The sequence below is a fragment of the Staurois parvus genome, unplaced genomic scaffold (assembly GCF_062004578.1).
Source record: "Staurois parvus isolate SC_StPar_1 unplaced genomic scaffold, SC_StPar_1.0 ptg000018l, whole genome shotgun sequence".
NCBI lineage: Eukaryota > Metazoa > Chordata > Amphibia > Anura > Ranidae > Staurois > Staurois parvus.
The window spans coordinates 25,729,658-25,748,434 of record NW_028317814.1 but is presented as its reverse complement, the minus strand read 5'-3'; the positions used below and the strand labels follow the sequence as shown (position 1 = coordinate 25,748,434).

At 43.1% G+C, this 18,777-nt stretch overlaps 1 protein-coding gene across 6 annotated transcripts in view; it reads left to right on the top strand.

Annotated features, from left to right (window-relative positions):
• LOC149473219 (testis-expressed protein 47-like) overlaps positions 1-8,724 on the top strand; it is a 35,305-nt gene extending 26,581 nt beyond the window's left edge. For 4 of the 6 annotated variants that reach the window (XM_089683482.1, XM_089683486.1, XM_089683490.1 and 1 more), the window contains exons 6-8: positions 940-1,141; positions 3,927-4,086; positions 8,028-8,724. In XM_089683482.1, coding sequence (XP_089539608.1) covers positions 940-1,141; positions 3,927-4,086; positions 8,028-8,065 — 400 coding nt within the window. In that variant the 3' untranslated portion in view covers positions 8,066-8,724. The remainder of the gene's footprint in view (positions 1-939; positions 1,142-3,926; positions 4,087-8,027) is intronic. The other 2 variants (XM_089683465.1, XM_089683474.1) reach the window with 2 other exon arrangements.
• The last annotated feature ends 10,053 nt before the right edge of the window (positions 8,725-18,777 follow it).

The window sequence follows — 18,777 nt, the reverse complement described above, 5'->3', positions numbered from 1 at the left end:
GATAAATATGATAAAGTGACACTGTGCAATAATATATATATGCCACTAGAATATGTGGCTAATATCGTGAGAGAAAAGCACTATGTCAAACGGAGATAAGTCCAAGGTGAAAGTGTAAACGAGATCTCAAATGATCTTCTGACGTCCAATGACACAATTTGTGGATGAGGTGAGAGAATTTAGGATATAGATTGCGCACTCACCAGATACGCAACCTTTTTACGCATTTGTGTAATATAACAAGGACATCAGAAATCTTCACACAGGTCTGGTCAGATCTGGTCACGCATCCCTCACTGCCTCACGGTTTGCACTCAGCGTTCCCATTTAAAGATGACCACTCTGTGAATGTAGCCAGCTCCCTCAGGAGCTCAACAAAACAGAGGAGGCCAGTAGTGCAATATGTCAAGAATGTTTATTTCAAAAATAGGCAAGTGAACATAACAAAAAAGAAAGTACTGACCAGATTCAAAGTTGCCGCCGGGACCCCTCGAGGTACCGGCGGTATAGGCATCACACAGCTGTAGACCCTGACGCGTTTCGAGCGAATGCTCGTAGTCATGGGGTGTCTAGCTATCCCATATATATATAATACATGTACTACTTTCGAAAAGGCACCGCAACCGGATCACATAGTGCTTTTGTATCGTGCGATCCAGTTTAGGCATTTGGGGTGTTGCTAACATTGCACTGACTCCCGCTTTAGCTTGCAGATCACAATGTCCATGCATTTTGAATGCAGTGCAGGAAACACATATGGATCATGGGTTTCCCGCACCGCTTTTTTGTGGGAACCAGGGCTAAGAGTTTATTACTCTTTCTCATGTTTTTATTGATGCCTCACTGGAGAGATTCCCCTTCATGTCTTAAATGTTTGTCTGGAGTTAGGCTTTAATAAAGTAGCACCAGACTCTAACATTGACACTTGTAATGTTTTAGCTCACTTCTTCAGGATGCCAAGATTCTTGTGATCTCCCACAATATCTCCAGCAGGCTCTTCCAGCAATGGTATTTCCACATAATGAGGCTTCAGTCCCATTATCCTGATGATGTTACACAAACCCAATCAGAGGAGGAGGTGGTGGAAAGGTGCATCACAACTTTGTTGAAACTCGGGATCTTCTTGTCTGAAATGCTGCAGGTAGGTGGATGCTGCTCATTCTCCCTCAAAAGTTGACTGTTCAGTAAAATATTAATTCAGCATAAAACTGCTAGCATATCACAAGATACAGCAACCTATGATTAAAAAAAAAAAAAAAAGTTTCTCCTTCTACTACTGAATTTGGCATCCTTGATCCTCAGTCCAGTGACTTTGACTAAGCTTGAAGCTGAACTCTGTTTTTGTAAAATAATACCCTTGCGGTGGACTGTCCCTTGCACTGCAGGGGGTAAGTGGTCATTAAGTCTATGGTAGAGAAATAAGATGTAATGCCCCATTCAAATTAGGCGATTTGGAATCGCAGTCATTATCAATAGATTCCAAATCATGGTTAAATGCATGATGCCCGTTTGGGAGCCTTTATTGTTAATGACACACCAAATGCCGCTTTTGCCACCCAACAGAATTGCGTGGTAATCATGGCAAACGCACATTTAAAAATTAAAACAAAAAGATGCATAAGCTTCTTGTTTGTGACTGTAACGGAAACGAACCCAGACTGCACTTGGGTATTTCCGTTATAATACCACTTCTCTGTCCGAACACCGTCCACGGGCACCACCGCTGACCATACGAGACTAGAAAACACCAGTCTTGAAATAAATCAGGAAATAGACTACTTTATTTTAACACAGATAGAAGATATATACATTCAAGAGAACAATTCCCCCCTCCCTGCATAATGACACAGGGCGGGACAAACCACATCTAGCAACAAGATACACATCAGCAGACACCCCCCACCAAGCCAATACACAAACACATCCCATAATAGTTTGCTCCCAAGCAAGACACACAATAGAACAATGGGATGCAACAACATGGCATTAAACAATGAACAACCCCCCACCCCAATATTAGAACATTTCACCCTGTACCCCTAACAGGCACAGGGTGACTTACACATAATAGGGATATGGGGAGCTGAGACAGGGGTCTCCCTACCTCTCCAAAGGAAGCTGTGTTCCATGGGCCCCCCACCCAAAGTGACTCCCGTCAAGAGTGACAATTGCTCATAGGTTAACCTATTCATGTGAAAGGCTACCCTATGCGTGACATGTGAAACTGAGTGAAAATCGTGAGCAGGAACACAGAAGAAGAAGAGGCTGCAGGTCACACCGTGGTTGAAGCCTGAGGAAAAAGGTACATATTAGAGCTTATTCCTCTTTCCCCAGAGTTAAGGAGCATTTAACCTTTGCAGTGTGGCGGGGGCACTACAAAGTTTGTTTGTTTTTTATTCCAGAGTTCACACTGGCCCGCACTCTAAATCGATTTATTTTAGGGTGTGGCCTTGTGTTTTTGTTTTTTTTTCTTTCAATGCATTTTTATTGAAACATTTTCCAAGTATACAATGCAACCTCTTTGGCCTTGTTTTTTTTTTTTAATATGCACAGTATAATTTACCTTTTTCTAAAACTTTATTTTAAATTGACATTTAATTTCATTAATTTCTATGCTCATCTGCAGTGTGTGGAAACAGATCTAAGACCTCAGGTGCACTATGGTGCATTGCAGAAAACAGAATGCATTTTACTGCTCAGTTGTAGTGTCAACTGGGCACATAGAAAGCAACTGTTTTCTGTGTGCTCTTGTAGATATCTGCATTTTTCTATTGCAGTCAGTCTGCTGCTGATCAAACATCAACATTGTACCATTGTAGCAGGTCACGAGGTGAGAGTAAAAAGTTTAGTGTGAAAAAATTTGGGTGTCTTTCACAGATCCCTGACCTCAACCCTACTGAACACCTTTGGGTTCACTTGGAATAGTGATTGGAAGCCGGCTCTTCTTAACCAACAACAATACTGACCTCACAAATGTCATTTTAGCTAGGGTACACATTTCCACAGACACAATCAAATTCTTTCACAAAGCCTTTCCCAGAAGAGTGAAGGCTGGTATAGACTCAAAGGAAACAGGCTTCATATCAATACATATGGCTTTGGAATGGGTTGTCCAACAAGCTCATACAGGCGAAACGGTCAAGCACCTGCAAACCTTTGGCTTTATTGTGTACATAATAAAGATTTAACAATAGTTAGCGGAATGTAAATGGATTTATGTGCTGTTGTTATTTAAGTTACTTTCTAAAACTTTATTTTAAATTGACATTTCATTTCATTTCTTTCTATGCTCATCTGCAGTGTGTAGAAACAGATCTAAGACCTCAGGTGCACTCTGGTGCATTGCAGAAAACAGAATGCATTTTACTGCTCAGTTGTAGGGTCAACTGGGCACATAGAAAGCAACTGTTTTCTGTGTGCTCTTGTAGAGATCTGCATTTTTCTATTGCAGTCAGTCTGCTGCTGATCAAACATCAACATTGTACCATTGTAGCAGGTCACAAGGTGAGAGTAAAAAGTTTAGTGTGAAAAAATTTGGGTGTCTTTCACAGATCCCTGACCTCAACCCTACTGAACACCTTTTGGGTTCACTTGGAACAGTGATTGCAAGCCGGCTCTTCTTAACCAACAACAATACTGACCTCACAAATGTCATTTTAGCTAGGGTACACATTTCCACAGACACAATCAAATTCTTTCACAAAGCCTTTCCCAGAAGAGTGAAGGCTGTTATAGACTCAAAGGAAACAGGCTTCATATCAATACATATGGCTTTGGAATGGGTTGTCCAACAAGCTCATACAGGCGAAACGGTCAAGCACCTGCAAACCTTTGGCTTCATTGTGTACATAATAAAGATTTAACAATAGCGGAATGTAACTGGATTTATGTGCTGTTGTTATTTAAGTTACTTTTAATTGTTCCAGCCTGGCAGTAAAGGTCCTGGAGTGGATCTGCAGGGTTTGGCACCTGAAATGTGTGTCCAAGAAGAGATCATCCATTTTCTCATCAAGTCTAACAGGTTTCTGAAACCAGCAGAGTTCCTAGCAATGTATGACAGAACCGTGAATGTCTCCAGCGTTTCAGGTAAAATATGCCTTAACGTGTGAAATGGGAATTACAGCCAACTTTGGAACCTCTGCAAAGTTTTTAATGCTTGCTCATAGGAGGAGGAGCACAGTCTAAATCAAAATGTATTCTTCACTAAATCTGTTAAATGGCAAACACATTAAGGGGTTTCTAAAAGACCCCAATTCATCTGAGCTTTAAATTATCAAAGGGGGTTAAATCCAGGCTGAAGGAGATGTAAAAGTAATTAAATAAATTAGCTGGAGTATACGTGAGGAACTCCAGCATATGGTGTGGCCTCCTTAGTCTGGATCTACTTTTTTGATGAGTCAATACCTGATGAAGGGGGTCCCTTAGAGCTCCCAAAATGCATTGGTGTTTAAAGGATTTGTGACCAATACAGTTTAATTTGAACTTGACTGCCTGTTTGATGCTCTTTTCTTCTTATATCCCATTTTCAGATTTCGGACTTTCTCCTTCTGCAAGCATGTTTACTTGTATGGATAGGCTTCTAAACAGTAGGCCCCTGGTCACATCTGTGCAATACAGGAATACTTGCAAAATTATGTCTCCCACAGTGCAAAAGAGCTGTGTGTTTATAGAAGGTGCTCTCTGGTGTCATTCATCCTAATGGTACCCCAAGTACAAGTACACCATGCTTGTATGTACACAAAATCCCGTGCCAAAAAAAAGGTACAAAAAAAAGTGCATGTACTTCTTTGGTGTGCATAGAGAAACCCATTGAAATGAATAGGCTGCCCTGTATGCGACACACGCAACGTGATTGCGCAGTCATCCCTGCACAAGTGTAAATAAAGGTTAATAGCTGTTAAAATGTAGAATAGTCTTCCACAGAAGCTCGTTATTTCCAACTCTGAATTAACTCCAAAAAGGGCTGGGCGTGCTTTTAAATTCTCAAAATGTACCAGGCTATTAATATTAATAAAGAATAACATTGCAGAATGTTGACCCAGGGAGTATACAATTACCTTAGGTCAGGGGCTTTCTAAACAAAGGGCCAGTTTACTGTCCTTCAGGTTTTGAGGGAGCCGGACCATGGCCAGAGTAGATTAAATGCCCCTGCATCGATGGGAGTAAAAAAATGCCCCATCATTTTAATTAATGGGAACAATAAAGCCCTATTGTTGGTGTCAGTGGGAAGAATAGTGCACCATCATTAGTGTCTATGGGAAGCGTAGTGACCCACCATTGGTGTCAGTGGAAGGAATAGTGCATCAAAAACGAATTCTCCTGCGCTCTAGGACCCAGACAGGTGGTGAATGGATGGAACCAGACCTGGAAAAATCGACCACCAATGCATGTAGGGATGTGCGGCTCCAAACAAGGCTGGGGAAGCCCGACCAATACTGCAGAACAAAATGAAAACAAGAAGCGCACCAACCTTGCGCATTACCTCAATAACCAAAATGTATTAATTATAAAAATATACTCACAAACAGCGAATAAAATCAGGCATGTAAGTCCTCAAAGGGACTTGAAGACAGCACAAATCCCATCAAGGGGATGGATATGCAGTACAGCTGACACATTTCGAAGGGTGTCCCTTCTTCATCAGAGCTCTCGTTTTCATTTCGTTCTGCAGGAAGGAATAGTGCCCCATCATTGGTGTCAGTGGGAAGAACAGTTCCCCATCTTTTGTATCAGTGGGAAGAATAGTGTCCAATCATTGATGTCAGTGGGAGGAATAGTGCCCCATCATTGGCGTCAGTGAGAGGAATAGTGCCCCATCATTGGTGTTAGTGAGAGGAATAGTCCCCTATCATTGGTGTCAGTGGGAGGAATAGTCCCCTATCATTGGCGTCAGTGAGAGGAATAGTGCCCCATCATTGGTGTTAGTGAGAGGAATAGTGCCCCATCATTGGTGTTAGTGAGAGGAATAGTCCCCTATCATTGGTGTCAGTGGGAGGAATAGTGCCCCATCATTGGTGTTAGTGAGAGGAATAGTCCCCTATCATTGGTGTCAGTGAGAGGAATAGTGCCCCATCATTGGTGTCAGTGAGAGGAATAGTGCTCCGAGGGTCAGATATAAGCAAGCAAAGAGCCGCATCTGGCCTTTGGAGACCATTAGGGGATAAGGAAGGAATTTCTTCTATGGTAGGGCAAATCCAGTTTTATCAAAGTCTTTTGCTTCCTCTGGATCAGCTGTGGTGTTTGGGTTTTAAAGATGCAGGTTCTTTAGTTTGGTCTTTTTGGTTTTTGGTCAATGGACTGTTTTTTAACCTAGTTATATAACTTCCCTGGAGTCTGTGCAGCTGCTCTCTTACATTTCTACATCCTTGATATACTCTTGTGTGAGGTATAGATGTTGGTGAAGTAGTGGCAGGGAAGGTGGTGGCTGACTAGACTCTGGGAAGCCAACTTCAGTCGATACGCAGCTCTAAAACTTAACATGGGCACCATAGGTATGTCCAGACCTATTTTGGTGGGGCCAGCATTCTAAACCCATGACTGCATACCACTTAACCCCACAAAATAACATAATGTTACCCAAAAAAAAAAAGCTCAGTTGTTATAAATAGGCGTATTTCAATGCTAAAGGACCAGTTCACACTACATGTGTATCAGTATGCTTTTTCTGCATTCAAAACACACAGAAAGTAGGTGATATGGTTGTCAATGTCATAGTTCACATCAGTGCTTGTAGTTCTAGTGCATTCCGCAACTATATGTTGCGTTCCGCAAATACTTCTCAATAAATAATAATTAAATTATTACCATTAAATTAATTCAAATTATGATACAAATAACTAATAAAAGTGTATAAATACCAAAAAATATTTAAATAGATAATTTCAACTAATCAATCTCCTCCAAATAAATATCAAAATAATTCCACATGAAATACTCCTCTAAAAAAATATTTTACCAAGTGCTCATAAATCATCTATTAGTGACATGATGTACTTACTAATACCCTCAATTTCATTTATATTCATAAGTACCTCATGTCACTAATAGATGATTTATGAGCACTTGGTAAAATATTTTTTTAGAGGAGTATTTCATGTGGAATTATTTTGATATTTATTTGGAGGAGATTGATTAGTTGAAATTATCTATTTAAATATTTTTTGGTATTTATACACTTTTATTAGTTATTTGTATCATAATTTGAATTAATTTAATGGTAATAATTTAATTATTATTTATTTAGGAGCGCAACATATATTTGTAGATATTTCCAACACAGTTGTAGTTATGTGTTTCATGTTTGCGATCCTCTAGTAATTATCACACCTGTGGCTCGCAAGTCACTCTGATTCATCCAGTGCGTTCCGGTTGCAGAAAAAAAAGAACATTCTGCATTTGTCCTGCATAGAACTGTACTGGAACACTGTAAATGCACCAAAAACACACTGGAACGCACGTGTCCCTACTTAAATTGAATAAAAAGAGAGGGGAAAAAATGAATCGGAACACGTCAAAAATGCACCGGAAAGGCATCAAAAATGCGCATGTAGAAACGCATCTGGACTGCGTTTCTATGGTGTGAACCAGCCCTGAGCAAACTGTTGTAATTCCTACACCGTTCACCTGATTTGGATGTAAATACCCTCAAATTAAAGCTGACAGTCTGCAGTTAAAGCACATCTTGTTCATTTCATTTCAAATCCATTGTGGTGGTGTATAGAGCCAAAAATGTTAGAATTGTGTTGATGTCCCAATATTTATGGACCTGACTGTATGTACTGGGATATATTTTCTGAAAATAGACTTTCTGCATTTTTTTTGTATATGTACCACTCAGACGTTCATATAGCTGAAGCGTAATTCAGCCTGGCTGTGCATACCACTTGTGCCTCCCAGGCACTGAAATACCCACATTTGTGACACTGTGCATCTATGTGCATGAGGCCTCATAGCTTAGCACCGCATTACTGTCATTGTTTTTTTACCACAGCTTCACTCACTGGTTGTATTTATTATTTTCTTTGTAGATGAACTCTGGCCAGCCTCTCAACACTTCTACCTATAGCTGCCATTTTGACATCTGTCACATCCACCACAAAGCTTACCAGTTTCCACCTCTAAATAGTCTTTGATCGAACACATGTTAAAATATGTTACCACATAAATAAAGCTTGAGTTGTATTTAAAGAAAAGATCTCCAGCGTGAAAGTACACAATGAAACCAGACAAAGAATGTTTGTTTCACAACCATATTTTATTTAATCAGAAACAGGAAATATATTTTTTACAGAAACCTCCTTTAAGTGTGCCAAAAATATATAATTTATATTACAGTGTCTTTTCAACCACATCCAAAGCGCTTAAACCTGCGCCAAACCATAGGACATGAAAAAGTGAAAGCATAAGGCCCAGAAGTCAGTACAATTTGCATAAAGTATATTTAGAGACTGGTTCAGCAATCGTTTTTACCACAACCTATAACCAAAAAAGCAAAAGAAGAACAAATTAAACAGATTAAACCATTCTTAAAAGTGTGACTGATGCTGACAGCAGTCAAAATATTCACATTTGAGGAAAATTCAATGATAGGAGGCCTCATCTGTTGCATTTGCCTCATAATTGGTTTAGAATGTTTGAGTGAAGAATGGCCGCAGTCTGTTTTGGCCAGACAATCGGCCATTGTTTTGTATGGACAACAAAATGGCAGAGTTTTCTCAGCTTAGACACTTTAATGAGACCAAACCAGGGGCGGACTGACAACTCATGGGGCCCCCGGGCAATAGGGGATCATGGGGCCCCTGTGTCCTTGCCCAAACTCAAAAAATCCTAAGAAAAGGGTACCAGGGACATCTCATGGGGCCCCCTACTGATCCCGGGCCCTCGGGCAGTGCCCGAGTTTCCAAATGGTCAGTCCGCCCCTGGACCAAACATGCCTGAAGGTTGTGTCCTTTCACATTGTGCTAGAAGCTCGAAAGGAACAGGCTTTGCTATGGACAACACAAACAGGTCTACAATCAGATACTTTACAACATGGCCTCAGAAAAGATGAAGGAATGGAAGGAAGGGCATAGTAGAGTTGTCTGCGGATTAAGCATAATGGAGCAGAGTCCGATCCATTATGCTCCCCAATCCGCAGATCCGATCCATCCTGCGGGGATCGTGGGCTTGCAACCTATACAGGGTTAACTGATTTCTCCACGAGCTCTACGAAAAGGAAAGTTTTAAAGCAAGCTGACGATCCCCGCAGGATGGATCGGATCTGCGGATTGCGGAGAATTTTCACCATCGGTGTCCCATTGCAGAGATTTCCCTTCACTTCCTGTCCCATAGCCAAACAGGAAGTGAGAGAAAATTCCTGCAAATTAGGGTAATTCCTTGGGGACCCCCAGGTCACCAGAATTAGTGTTCCTATTGGCAGATTTCCCCTCTATTACTTGAACAACACAAAATTTGGAATTTTCTTTTACTTTCACTTTCAATGATAATGGTAAACAGGGCAAATAGAAAAGGGGAATCTCCACAGACAGCAATAAAAACTGACAAGTGTTATAATCCCTCTCCAATCTATCCAAAACTAAAAAAAAAAAAAAAAAAAGTTTTACCTTTAGTTATACTTTTGGTAGGACTGCTCCCCAAGTAATGCATGCGAGCACCCATGCCCTGCCCATCAGATGCTCGGTTTAAGTTGATTACAGTTCACATTTTTATAGGGTTTCTTTAGCACATGCTACACCCTTCATTGCTTATCAGTTTACAACACTCATGATGTATAGTGGACCAATACACATTATGTAAGTGTACCAATACACATTACTCAAATGTAACTGAATACACAAAAACAACTGAATACAATATATATATATATATTAAAATAAAATTGAATATATCTCTATACGCCTAATAATAATAATAGCCATTTCTAATGCAATGGACCTTACTCTAAGACACTCATATATATAATTACTTAATTGAACACTCTTATTACTGTTATTTTGTTATAATGTATTGTTATGATGTAGGATATAGTAAGGATCATTTTTATCCCTATACAAGACACCCAGAAAAGAAAGGCATATTGTAGAGCCGTCATCACGTGGCCCTCCAGCCACCCAGAAGCAGTCAACACAGTACAAATCAAGAGTGCCAAAACACAAATGGGCGGTCCACTGGGAACCAAAGAGACACTTCTCCCATTTCTCACCATCGATAACACAGGGCATATAGGAAGCACTTGTTTTCTATGTGACTTTGCAGAGGCTGGCATTTATCGAGTGCAAAAAACAGAAGTAAAGGAGGGAAGGGGTGAGACATAAAAGAAAACAATAAAAGCCTGCTCTATGACCCGGAGACACAGGTTGGGCAAAAAATCAACCAATACAAACCTACATGGTCACATTCCCAGAATTCAATAAAGGGCACCAAAACAAAAAAAAAAAAAAAAACAATAAAAATAAACAAAAAAATAAAATAAAATTAAACAGGGCACGACAAAACAGAGTACAACAAAATGGGATAAAACAGGAAAAAACGGGCAAAATAAAACAAAGTGAAACAAAATAAAGACAAACGTGGCAAAACAAAACCGAAAGCAGACACGAAAACAAAAAACACCTTGTCCACTGGGATCCCCATTACGCTGGCATATATCCAGTGCAAAAAAACAGAAGTAAAGGAGAGAAGGGGTGAGACATAAAAGAAAGCAATAAAAGCCTACTGCATGACCTGGAGACACAGGCTGGGAAAAAATCAACCAATACAAACCTACGTGGTCACATCCCAGAACTCAATAAAGGACACAAAAACAAAACAAACTGAACAAAAATCAACAGCCAAAAAAAAAGAAATTAAATTAAACGGGGCACAACAAAACAGAGTACAACAAAATGGGATAAAACAGGAAAAACCGGGGCAAAATGAAACAAAATAAAATAAAGACAAACAACATGTGTCAAAACAAAACTGAAAGCAAACACAAAAACAAAAAACACCTTGTCCACTGGGATCCCCATTACGCTGGCATATATCCAGTGCAAAAAAACAGAAGTAAAGGAGAGAAGGGGGTGAGACAAAAGAAAGCAATAAAAGCCTACTGCATGACCCGGAGACACAGGCTGGGAAAAAATCAACCAATATAAACCTACGTGGTCACATCCCAGAACTCAATAAAGGACACAAAAACAAAACAAACAGAACAAAAATCAACAGCAAAAAAAAAAGAAATTAAATTAAACGGGGCACAACAAAACAGTACAACAAAATGGGATAAAACAGGAAAAACCGGGGCAAAATAAAACAAAATAAAATAAAGACAAACAAAATGCGTCAAAACAAAACTGAAAGCAAACACAAAAACAAAAAACACCTTGTCCACTGGGATCCCCATTACAGAGAGGCTCACAATCTGAAAATGTAAAAGATACATAATATTATTTATATATATAAAAGAGTGCCAAATGAGGTCACCAAAGAGATGACATGTGATTAGAGAGTTCTAAATCGCACCCTATTTGTGCCAATGGAATCATTCAAATTGGTGCTACTTCCCCAGATCAGTGCCGCAGTATTTTTTCGATTTTATGTGCGACTTGTGTAGACATCTGTGCATGAAATCACACGGATGTCAGGCAAGTCACACATGAAATCGCACTGACCTGTGGCTTTGAAATCTTGCTGCCATTAACCAGAGACTAATCAACACAAAGTGTAGTGCGATTTCAAAGTTGCTCCACCTAGTCAGCAAAAAAAAAAAATGTTTTTTTAATCCCAAAACAAATACTGTATATCTAGAGGCACTGAAAGTCAGATAACTCACTGACAGTATGGGAGTTGAATCTGGCAAATGGGTGGCTGTCTCAGTCCAATCTGTCTGTGGAAAGACTTGGGGAGAAGAATGCTGAGGCCATATGTGGGGTGGCTGAATAGGGGCAGGTGAATGCACCCAATTGCTGAAGGAGTTTACAATTTGATGGCCTGAGAAAATATCTGTAGTAGGCGGCCGGACTGTTGGGTTTTGCTGAAGCCATCTGCTGCTTGATGAGATGCTGAACACATGTCTGCTGGATGCTTGATAGTACTGTCTGTGACCAATCTTGGTGGTCCCATCAACCACATTTGTCCCATTGATGCTGCAGAGTTTGTGACTGTAAGTATCTTCTCTAGGGTTGCTGAAACTTGCCCATGGCAGAGAACTTGTTGGCTTGCTGTTGTGATGCCACGTGGAATGGCAAGTAACAGTCACAATGGAGGAGCATGGGGAGGCCATGCCACTTGGGAAAGTTATGAAGCCGTTTGCAGAGTCAAGGGAAGCTGGTAAGTGTGCCAGGACTGGTAGGGCAAGGGGGGAAGGCCAATGCTTCTGTTTGATATGAACACAGGACGGCACTGGGCACCTATTCTTCTGGCAGCGCTTGGCATAGTAACAGCATAATACAGTAAGCTGCTTGCAGACTGAAAAGTCTCCATTGGTCTTGAGCTTCCATCTTGATGTTTCATCTTCTGACATAATGGCAGCAAGCAGTTGTTAGGGCTCTGGCAGGGATTGGATGCAGGGCTGGATGTTCAGTTGGCAGGACTTCTGAGAACTCTCGAGAGTCGCAGTCACACTGTGAGAGAGTATTGGGCCCATATTGCCTGGAAAAGGTTGTGGAGTAGTCTGTAGAGTCCATAGGGTTCTGTTTTTGGGGTGACGGGTAGTTAGCAGGAGGAGGCTGTTTTGGTACTGCAGCTGTTTCTGGGAAAAGCTCCTTTAACACCCAAAGCAAAAAGGCCAATGTGTCCAGCCCTTTTTGTGCCCTACTAAAGCCTCTCAAGGCAGCTGTATCTTTTGCTTACCCACGGGCCCGGCCTTGAGTAGCACTGTTGATAGCAGCCACACGTCGCCGCAACAGCTGGATCTGCTGCTGCCGCAACTTATATTTGATGTTTAGACAGAACGGTAATGAGCACTTGTTCTCCTGGCACTGCTTGGCATGGTAACAGCATAACGCAATAAGTTGCTTGCAAATTGGACAGCCTCCATTGGTCTTGCGCTTGCATCCTTTGGTATGCTGCACAACCCTTTTCATCTTCTGGCATGAAGGCAGCGAGCAGTTGGCATTGTGGCACTGGCAGGCATGGACCAGTGACTGGATGCAGCGCTGGATGCACAGTCTGCGTGAGTCCTGAGGACTTTCGGGCTTTGTCTCAACCTCATTGGAGGAGCTCATTGAGGCCATTCCACCTGGAGAAGGCTGTGAAGTCTGTGAGGTGTCTGGCTGATGTCCGTCCCTTACTGAAAGTCCTTAATGTCTTCTTCCTGTTCACAAACAAGTACAAATCACATGACTTACAAAAAGTCCCAGCCCAGCCTTCAGAAACCTGTAGCCATTTCCCCACCCTCTCTGCGCAACACTGAAGTTTGTTTAACTCCTTATCCTCTCTTCTCTTCTGTTACGTCCTCTAATGTTATATCATCTGGTTTTATATGCTCAGTTTATTCCATGAAAGTAACATAAACTGACTTTTTAGATGTGTTTTGATATTAGTTTATTTGTACAATAAAAACAAAACATAAACCTCTTTTTCTGTGTGTTTTGACTTCCATGCCCATCCCCCAGTCTTACAGCCGTAGTAAAGTTCGCTTTCTCACTTGTGCCTGTAGGTAAGCCTACATTAGGGCAAGGGCTGTCTTCATAGCATCATGGGCCCCTGGGAAAAGTAAAGCACAGGGGCCCCCTAGCAGCCTGCCCCAATTTACACACCTACTCTCAAAGAGTTAAAGTATAAATAGTTGATAGAATTAAACATATACTGATTAGTACTTTTGATCAAATCAATTTTAAAAAATAAGAAAACATAAATCAGAGACTAATCAATACACAGGACACAGTACAGGGAGGAGGCGGAAGGGCGCGGTACGGGGAGGAGGTGGAAGGGCACGGTACAGGGAGGAGGCAGAAGGGCATGGTACGGGGAGGAGGCGGAAGGGCGCGGTACGGGGAGGAGGCGGAAGAGCGCGGTACGGGGAGGAGGCGGAAGGGCGCGGTCCGGGGAGGAGGCGGAAGGGCGCGGTCCGGGGAGGAGGCGGAAGGGCACGGCACGGGGAGGAGGCGAAAGGGCACGGCACGGGGAGGAGGTAGAAGGGCACATTACGGGGAGGAGGCAGGAGGGCACAACACAGGGAGGAGGCAGAAGGGCGCGGTACGGGGAGGAGGCAGAAGGGCACAACATGGGGACAAGGCAGAAGGGCGCGGTACGGGGAGGAGGCAGAAGGGCACAACACGGGGGGGAGGCAGAAGGGCACGTTACGGGGAGGAGGCAGAAGGGACGGTACACGAAGGAGGCAGAAGGGCACGGTACGGGAAGGAGGCAGAAGGGCACGGTATGGGAAGGAGGCAGAAGGGCACAACACGGGGAGGAGGCAGAAGGGCACAACACGGGGAGGAGGCAGAAGGGCACAACACGGGGAGGAGGCAGAAGGGCACGGTACGGGGAGGAGGCAGAAGGGCACAACACGGGGAGGAGGCAGAAGGGCACGGTACGGGGAGGAGGCAGAAGGGCACGGTACAGGGAGGAGGCAGAAGGGCACGGCACGGGGAGGAGGCAGAAGGGCACATTACAGGGAGGAGGCAGAAGGGCACAACACAGGGAGGAGGCAGAAGGGCACAGTACAAGGGGGGGATCAGGAGGGAACAATACTGGGATCAAGAGGGTACAGTACAGATTCCGGGATGGCTTAGTTAAAAGCGTGACTGTCCCAGCAAATCTGGGACAGCTGGCAAGTATGATGTAATGCAAAATTATCATGGGGCCCCCGATACACCTGGGGTCCCTGGGCAGTGCCCTGGGGTACCCATTCATTAAGACAGCCCTGATTAATACTTACCTTTAGGAACAATGAATATCTCCTAAACACACACAGTTTAGAAGATATTGACATTTGTAGCAGCCAGTGACGTCACCGGTGCATGCATACTGCGCGAATGGATGGCACATTGAGTGTCCTGTCTATTCAGAGAGCTGTGCCATGATTGTGAATCTCGTGTGCATTCGCTTGAGTGACGTCATCACAGCCTGGCTGTACAAACAGCTGAAGTACGTGAACCTAAAAGGAAGATTGGGTGAAGATGTAAGCCCTCGCAGCAGTGACCAGGACCAGATCTAGACCTTTGGGGCCTGGGGCACTTCAGGTTCGGGGGGCCCTCATTCACAGAGTTAGTTTACATTCTCATTGGCCGTCACACATTTTCAAAATGCAGAACACAACGTCATTCTGAGGTCACACGTGCACAACACACACATGCAGTCATAAGTTACCTTCCTTAAAGCGAAGCTCCACCCAAAAGGGGAAGTTCCGCTTTAAAGACTGCTCCCCCGCTCCCCATTAAGGATTGGCACCTTTGGGGGGCGGGGGGGAGCGGGTTCCTGGATTTGACAGGTACCCGATCCCACTTCCGCTCTGATCGACTAGGTGATCGGAAGCAGAAGGTGTCCCCTCTCCCTCCCTCCCCGTAGTCTTTTGGGACTTGTGACAGGTCCCAGAAGACTACAGGACCATTCATGAAGTGCAACGCTCCTCACATATGCGCAGTAGGTACCCGGCTGTGAAGCCGCAACTGTCACAGCCGGGTGCCCACACTGAAGATGCCGGCCTCCTGGGAGAGAAGATATCCGGTGAAACGAGCTGCGGGGGACACACCACGGGACCGAGGGAGAGGTAAGTGGCTGTTTTTTAAAAGTCAGCAGCTACAGTTTTTGTAGCTGCTGACTTTTTATTTTTGACAGCGTGAGTGGAACTCCGCTTTAAGGTAAAACTGTAGGAAACATTTTTTATTTATTTATTTTAATTTTAGATAGGGGTTATAACCTTCTCTTGCTCTCAGATTTATTTTCACTCTCTTGTGTCCCGTTGCAGAGATTTCCCTTCACTTCTTGTCTCATAGCCAAAAAAGAAGTGAGAGGAAATCCCTGCAAATTAAGGGAATTCCTTGGGGACCCCTCAGGTCACCACAACTAGTACCCCCATTATTAGATTTTAACCCAGGGGTGGGCAAACGTTTTGACTTGAGGGCCACAATGGGTTCATATATTGGACCTGGGGGCCGGACCAAGAGTAGATGAATGATGTGTATGTGTCATCCATAGTAAGTATAGTAATATTCCCCCATAGTAAGCATAGTAATTAATCCCCCATAAAGTAATTCATCCCCCATAGTAATTCATCCCCCATATAGTAATTCATCCCCCATAGTATTTAATCCCCCATATAGTAATTCATCCCCCATAGTAATTCATCCCCCATAGTAATTCATCCCCCATAGTATTTAATCCCCCATATAGTAATTCATCCCCCATAGTAATTCATCCCCCATATAGTAATTCATCCCCCATAGTAATTCATCCCCCATATAGTAATTCATCCCCCCTATAGTAATTCATCCCCCATAGTAATTCATCCCCCATATAGTAATTAATCCCCCATAGTAATTCATCCCCCCTATAGTAATTCATTCCCCTTAATAATTCATCCCCCATATTAAGTCCCCAAGTCCCCCCTGTGTCAATTTACTTACCTTTGCTCCGCGCGTTCCTCTCGCCGTGTTCCCGCGCCGTTCCGGTCTTCAGGGCGGACTGTGAGAGGAGCCTAGCTCCCCTCACGTTCGTCACGCTGCCCCGCCTACACACATCCTGACAGCCATCCTGACAGTATCACGCTCCACGGGCCGGATTAAAAGGTTCGCCGGGCCGTATACGGCCCGTGGGCCGTAGTTTGCCCATTGCTGTTTTAACCTCTATTATTTTTCTGGGGACAACCCAAGATTTGGAATTTTCATTTACTTTCACTTTCACTTATAATGGTAAACAGGAGAAATAGGGTGAATCTCCTTAACAGGAGCACAGACAGCAATAAAAACTGACAGTTCTACTCCCTCTGCACTGAACAAAAGTTTTGCCTTTAGTTATACTTTAAGACTGTAAGCACTCAGTGTGGTTTGCTTGAGTTGCCAAAATTCATTTTTAGAAACGATAAAATATTCCAGCCCAGAGTACAAACTTTTACAGATGATGGCCGGCAAAATGTTACTTACCAAGATAATAAAAAAATAATAAAATAAAATATTTATTATTATTATATATTTTTATTATTATTAGGGATCCACTTTACAGGTAAGTCTGTCATAATGTGCTAGTATACAGGGCAGGGGGACCATTTTTTTTCTTTACAGGAAAGGTTAGTACCATTTTATAGCATAGCTAAACCCTAACAATGAACTTCTCCTATTTGGTCCCTTTTGTTCTTGTTTTTGCAGCACAGCACCAGGGACGTAACTTACCTAGGCTGTTCCTACATAGTGTAGAATCTTCAACCTTCTGCCGCTGGATCCTTCCCACAGTGCTGATCTACTGGCGCTGATTGGGTTAACATCAGCGGCTGACAGTGTGAAAAGGCCCTTTCCCACAGATGGCCATGGGGCAGTTGGTTGAGCTGAGGTTTTACCACCACTGACCATGCCCAGCTAAATTCTACTAATGCAGCAGGAGGGGGCTGTACACATGCCACAGTCATTTTAACTATACTTGCAGAGTTTGACAGATCGCACCACCTGTCAAACGCGCCCATTAACCCCTTGACACCGATCGCATGCAAATATGCGGCCTCTTGCCGTTTGGGCCTTGAGGCCGAGCGGCCGCATATTTGCATGCAATTAGAAAATACATATGTGCTGAGCACTCCCAGCACATATGTCTGCGACTCCCAGAAAGGTCCCAATCACCCCTTTCGATTGGGACCTTTTCTGATCATGTAACCGTCATGACGTCGAATCACGGCGGTCACATGACCCTAAAATCCCACCCTGCCTCCCTGCTTCTGAAACTCTTAAAGGGCCGGGAGGTTAAGGTCAACTGAAGTGGGCCGCAACTGTGAACCAAATGGTGGTTGTGGCGGGGTATTTTAATACAAATAGGATTAACCCCCCCCCCCCAAAAAAAACCCCAGAACAAAGCCAGAAAAAAACAGACATTCAGGAGGTGGCATGATCACCTCCTGAAAACCTGTCAGGCACTGCTTTTCTGAAAAGCGATTCACCGCAGATCGCTGAGGGCAGTATACACTGCCATCCATTTGAAAGAGCCCAAAGAGTCTCACCAACTTCCCCAACCCCTTTGCCCACCTCCTCCAGTCATAGAACATGAAGTATTCTCCTCCAGAACGCAAAGTGATGTTTTTAACAGAGGAGGAGGATCCTGTCATTCATCTGCCCATCCTCCAATCACAGAATGATTTGGAAATTAGGAAAGAATAGTACGAGTTATTTGAATGGAGGAAGTAGCAAATGGTGCAACTCTGTCATACTGACAGCAGCTGATGTTAACCCCAGCAGCACTGGAAGATCAGCACTACGGGGGGGGGGGGGGGAGAAGATGATGAAAAAGAAGAAGAATTGCAGCCCGCTATTATATTTTATATGAAAAAGTCTTGCGGTTGCAACAATGTATCCATTTGTATCCATTTCGGATACAGATGTTTTTATTCGGATACAAATGGATACATTGTTGCAACCGCAAGACTTTTTCATATAAAATATAATAGCGGGCTGCAATTCTTCTTCTTCTACTTTTTCGTCTTCTTCTTTTTCTTCTTCTTCTTCTTGCAGGTCACGGCTCATGCGCAGATTGTTTATCGGTAAAACGATCGGCCGATTTGCCCATCATTGCCGGGAAAATCAGCTGATCGTCAAAATCGGCCGCAAATTTTCCAACATGCCCGATAAAAAAAATGTGCAAAAAGCCCGAAAA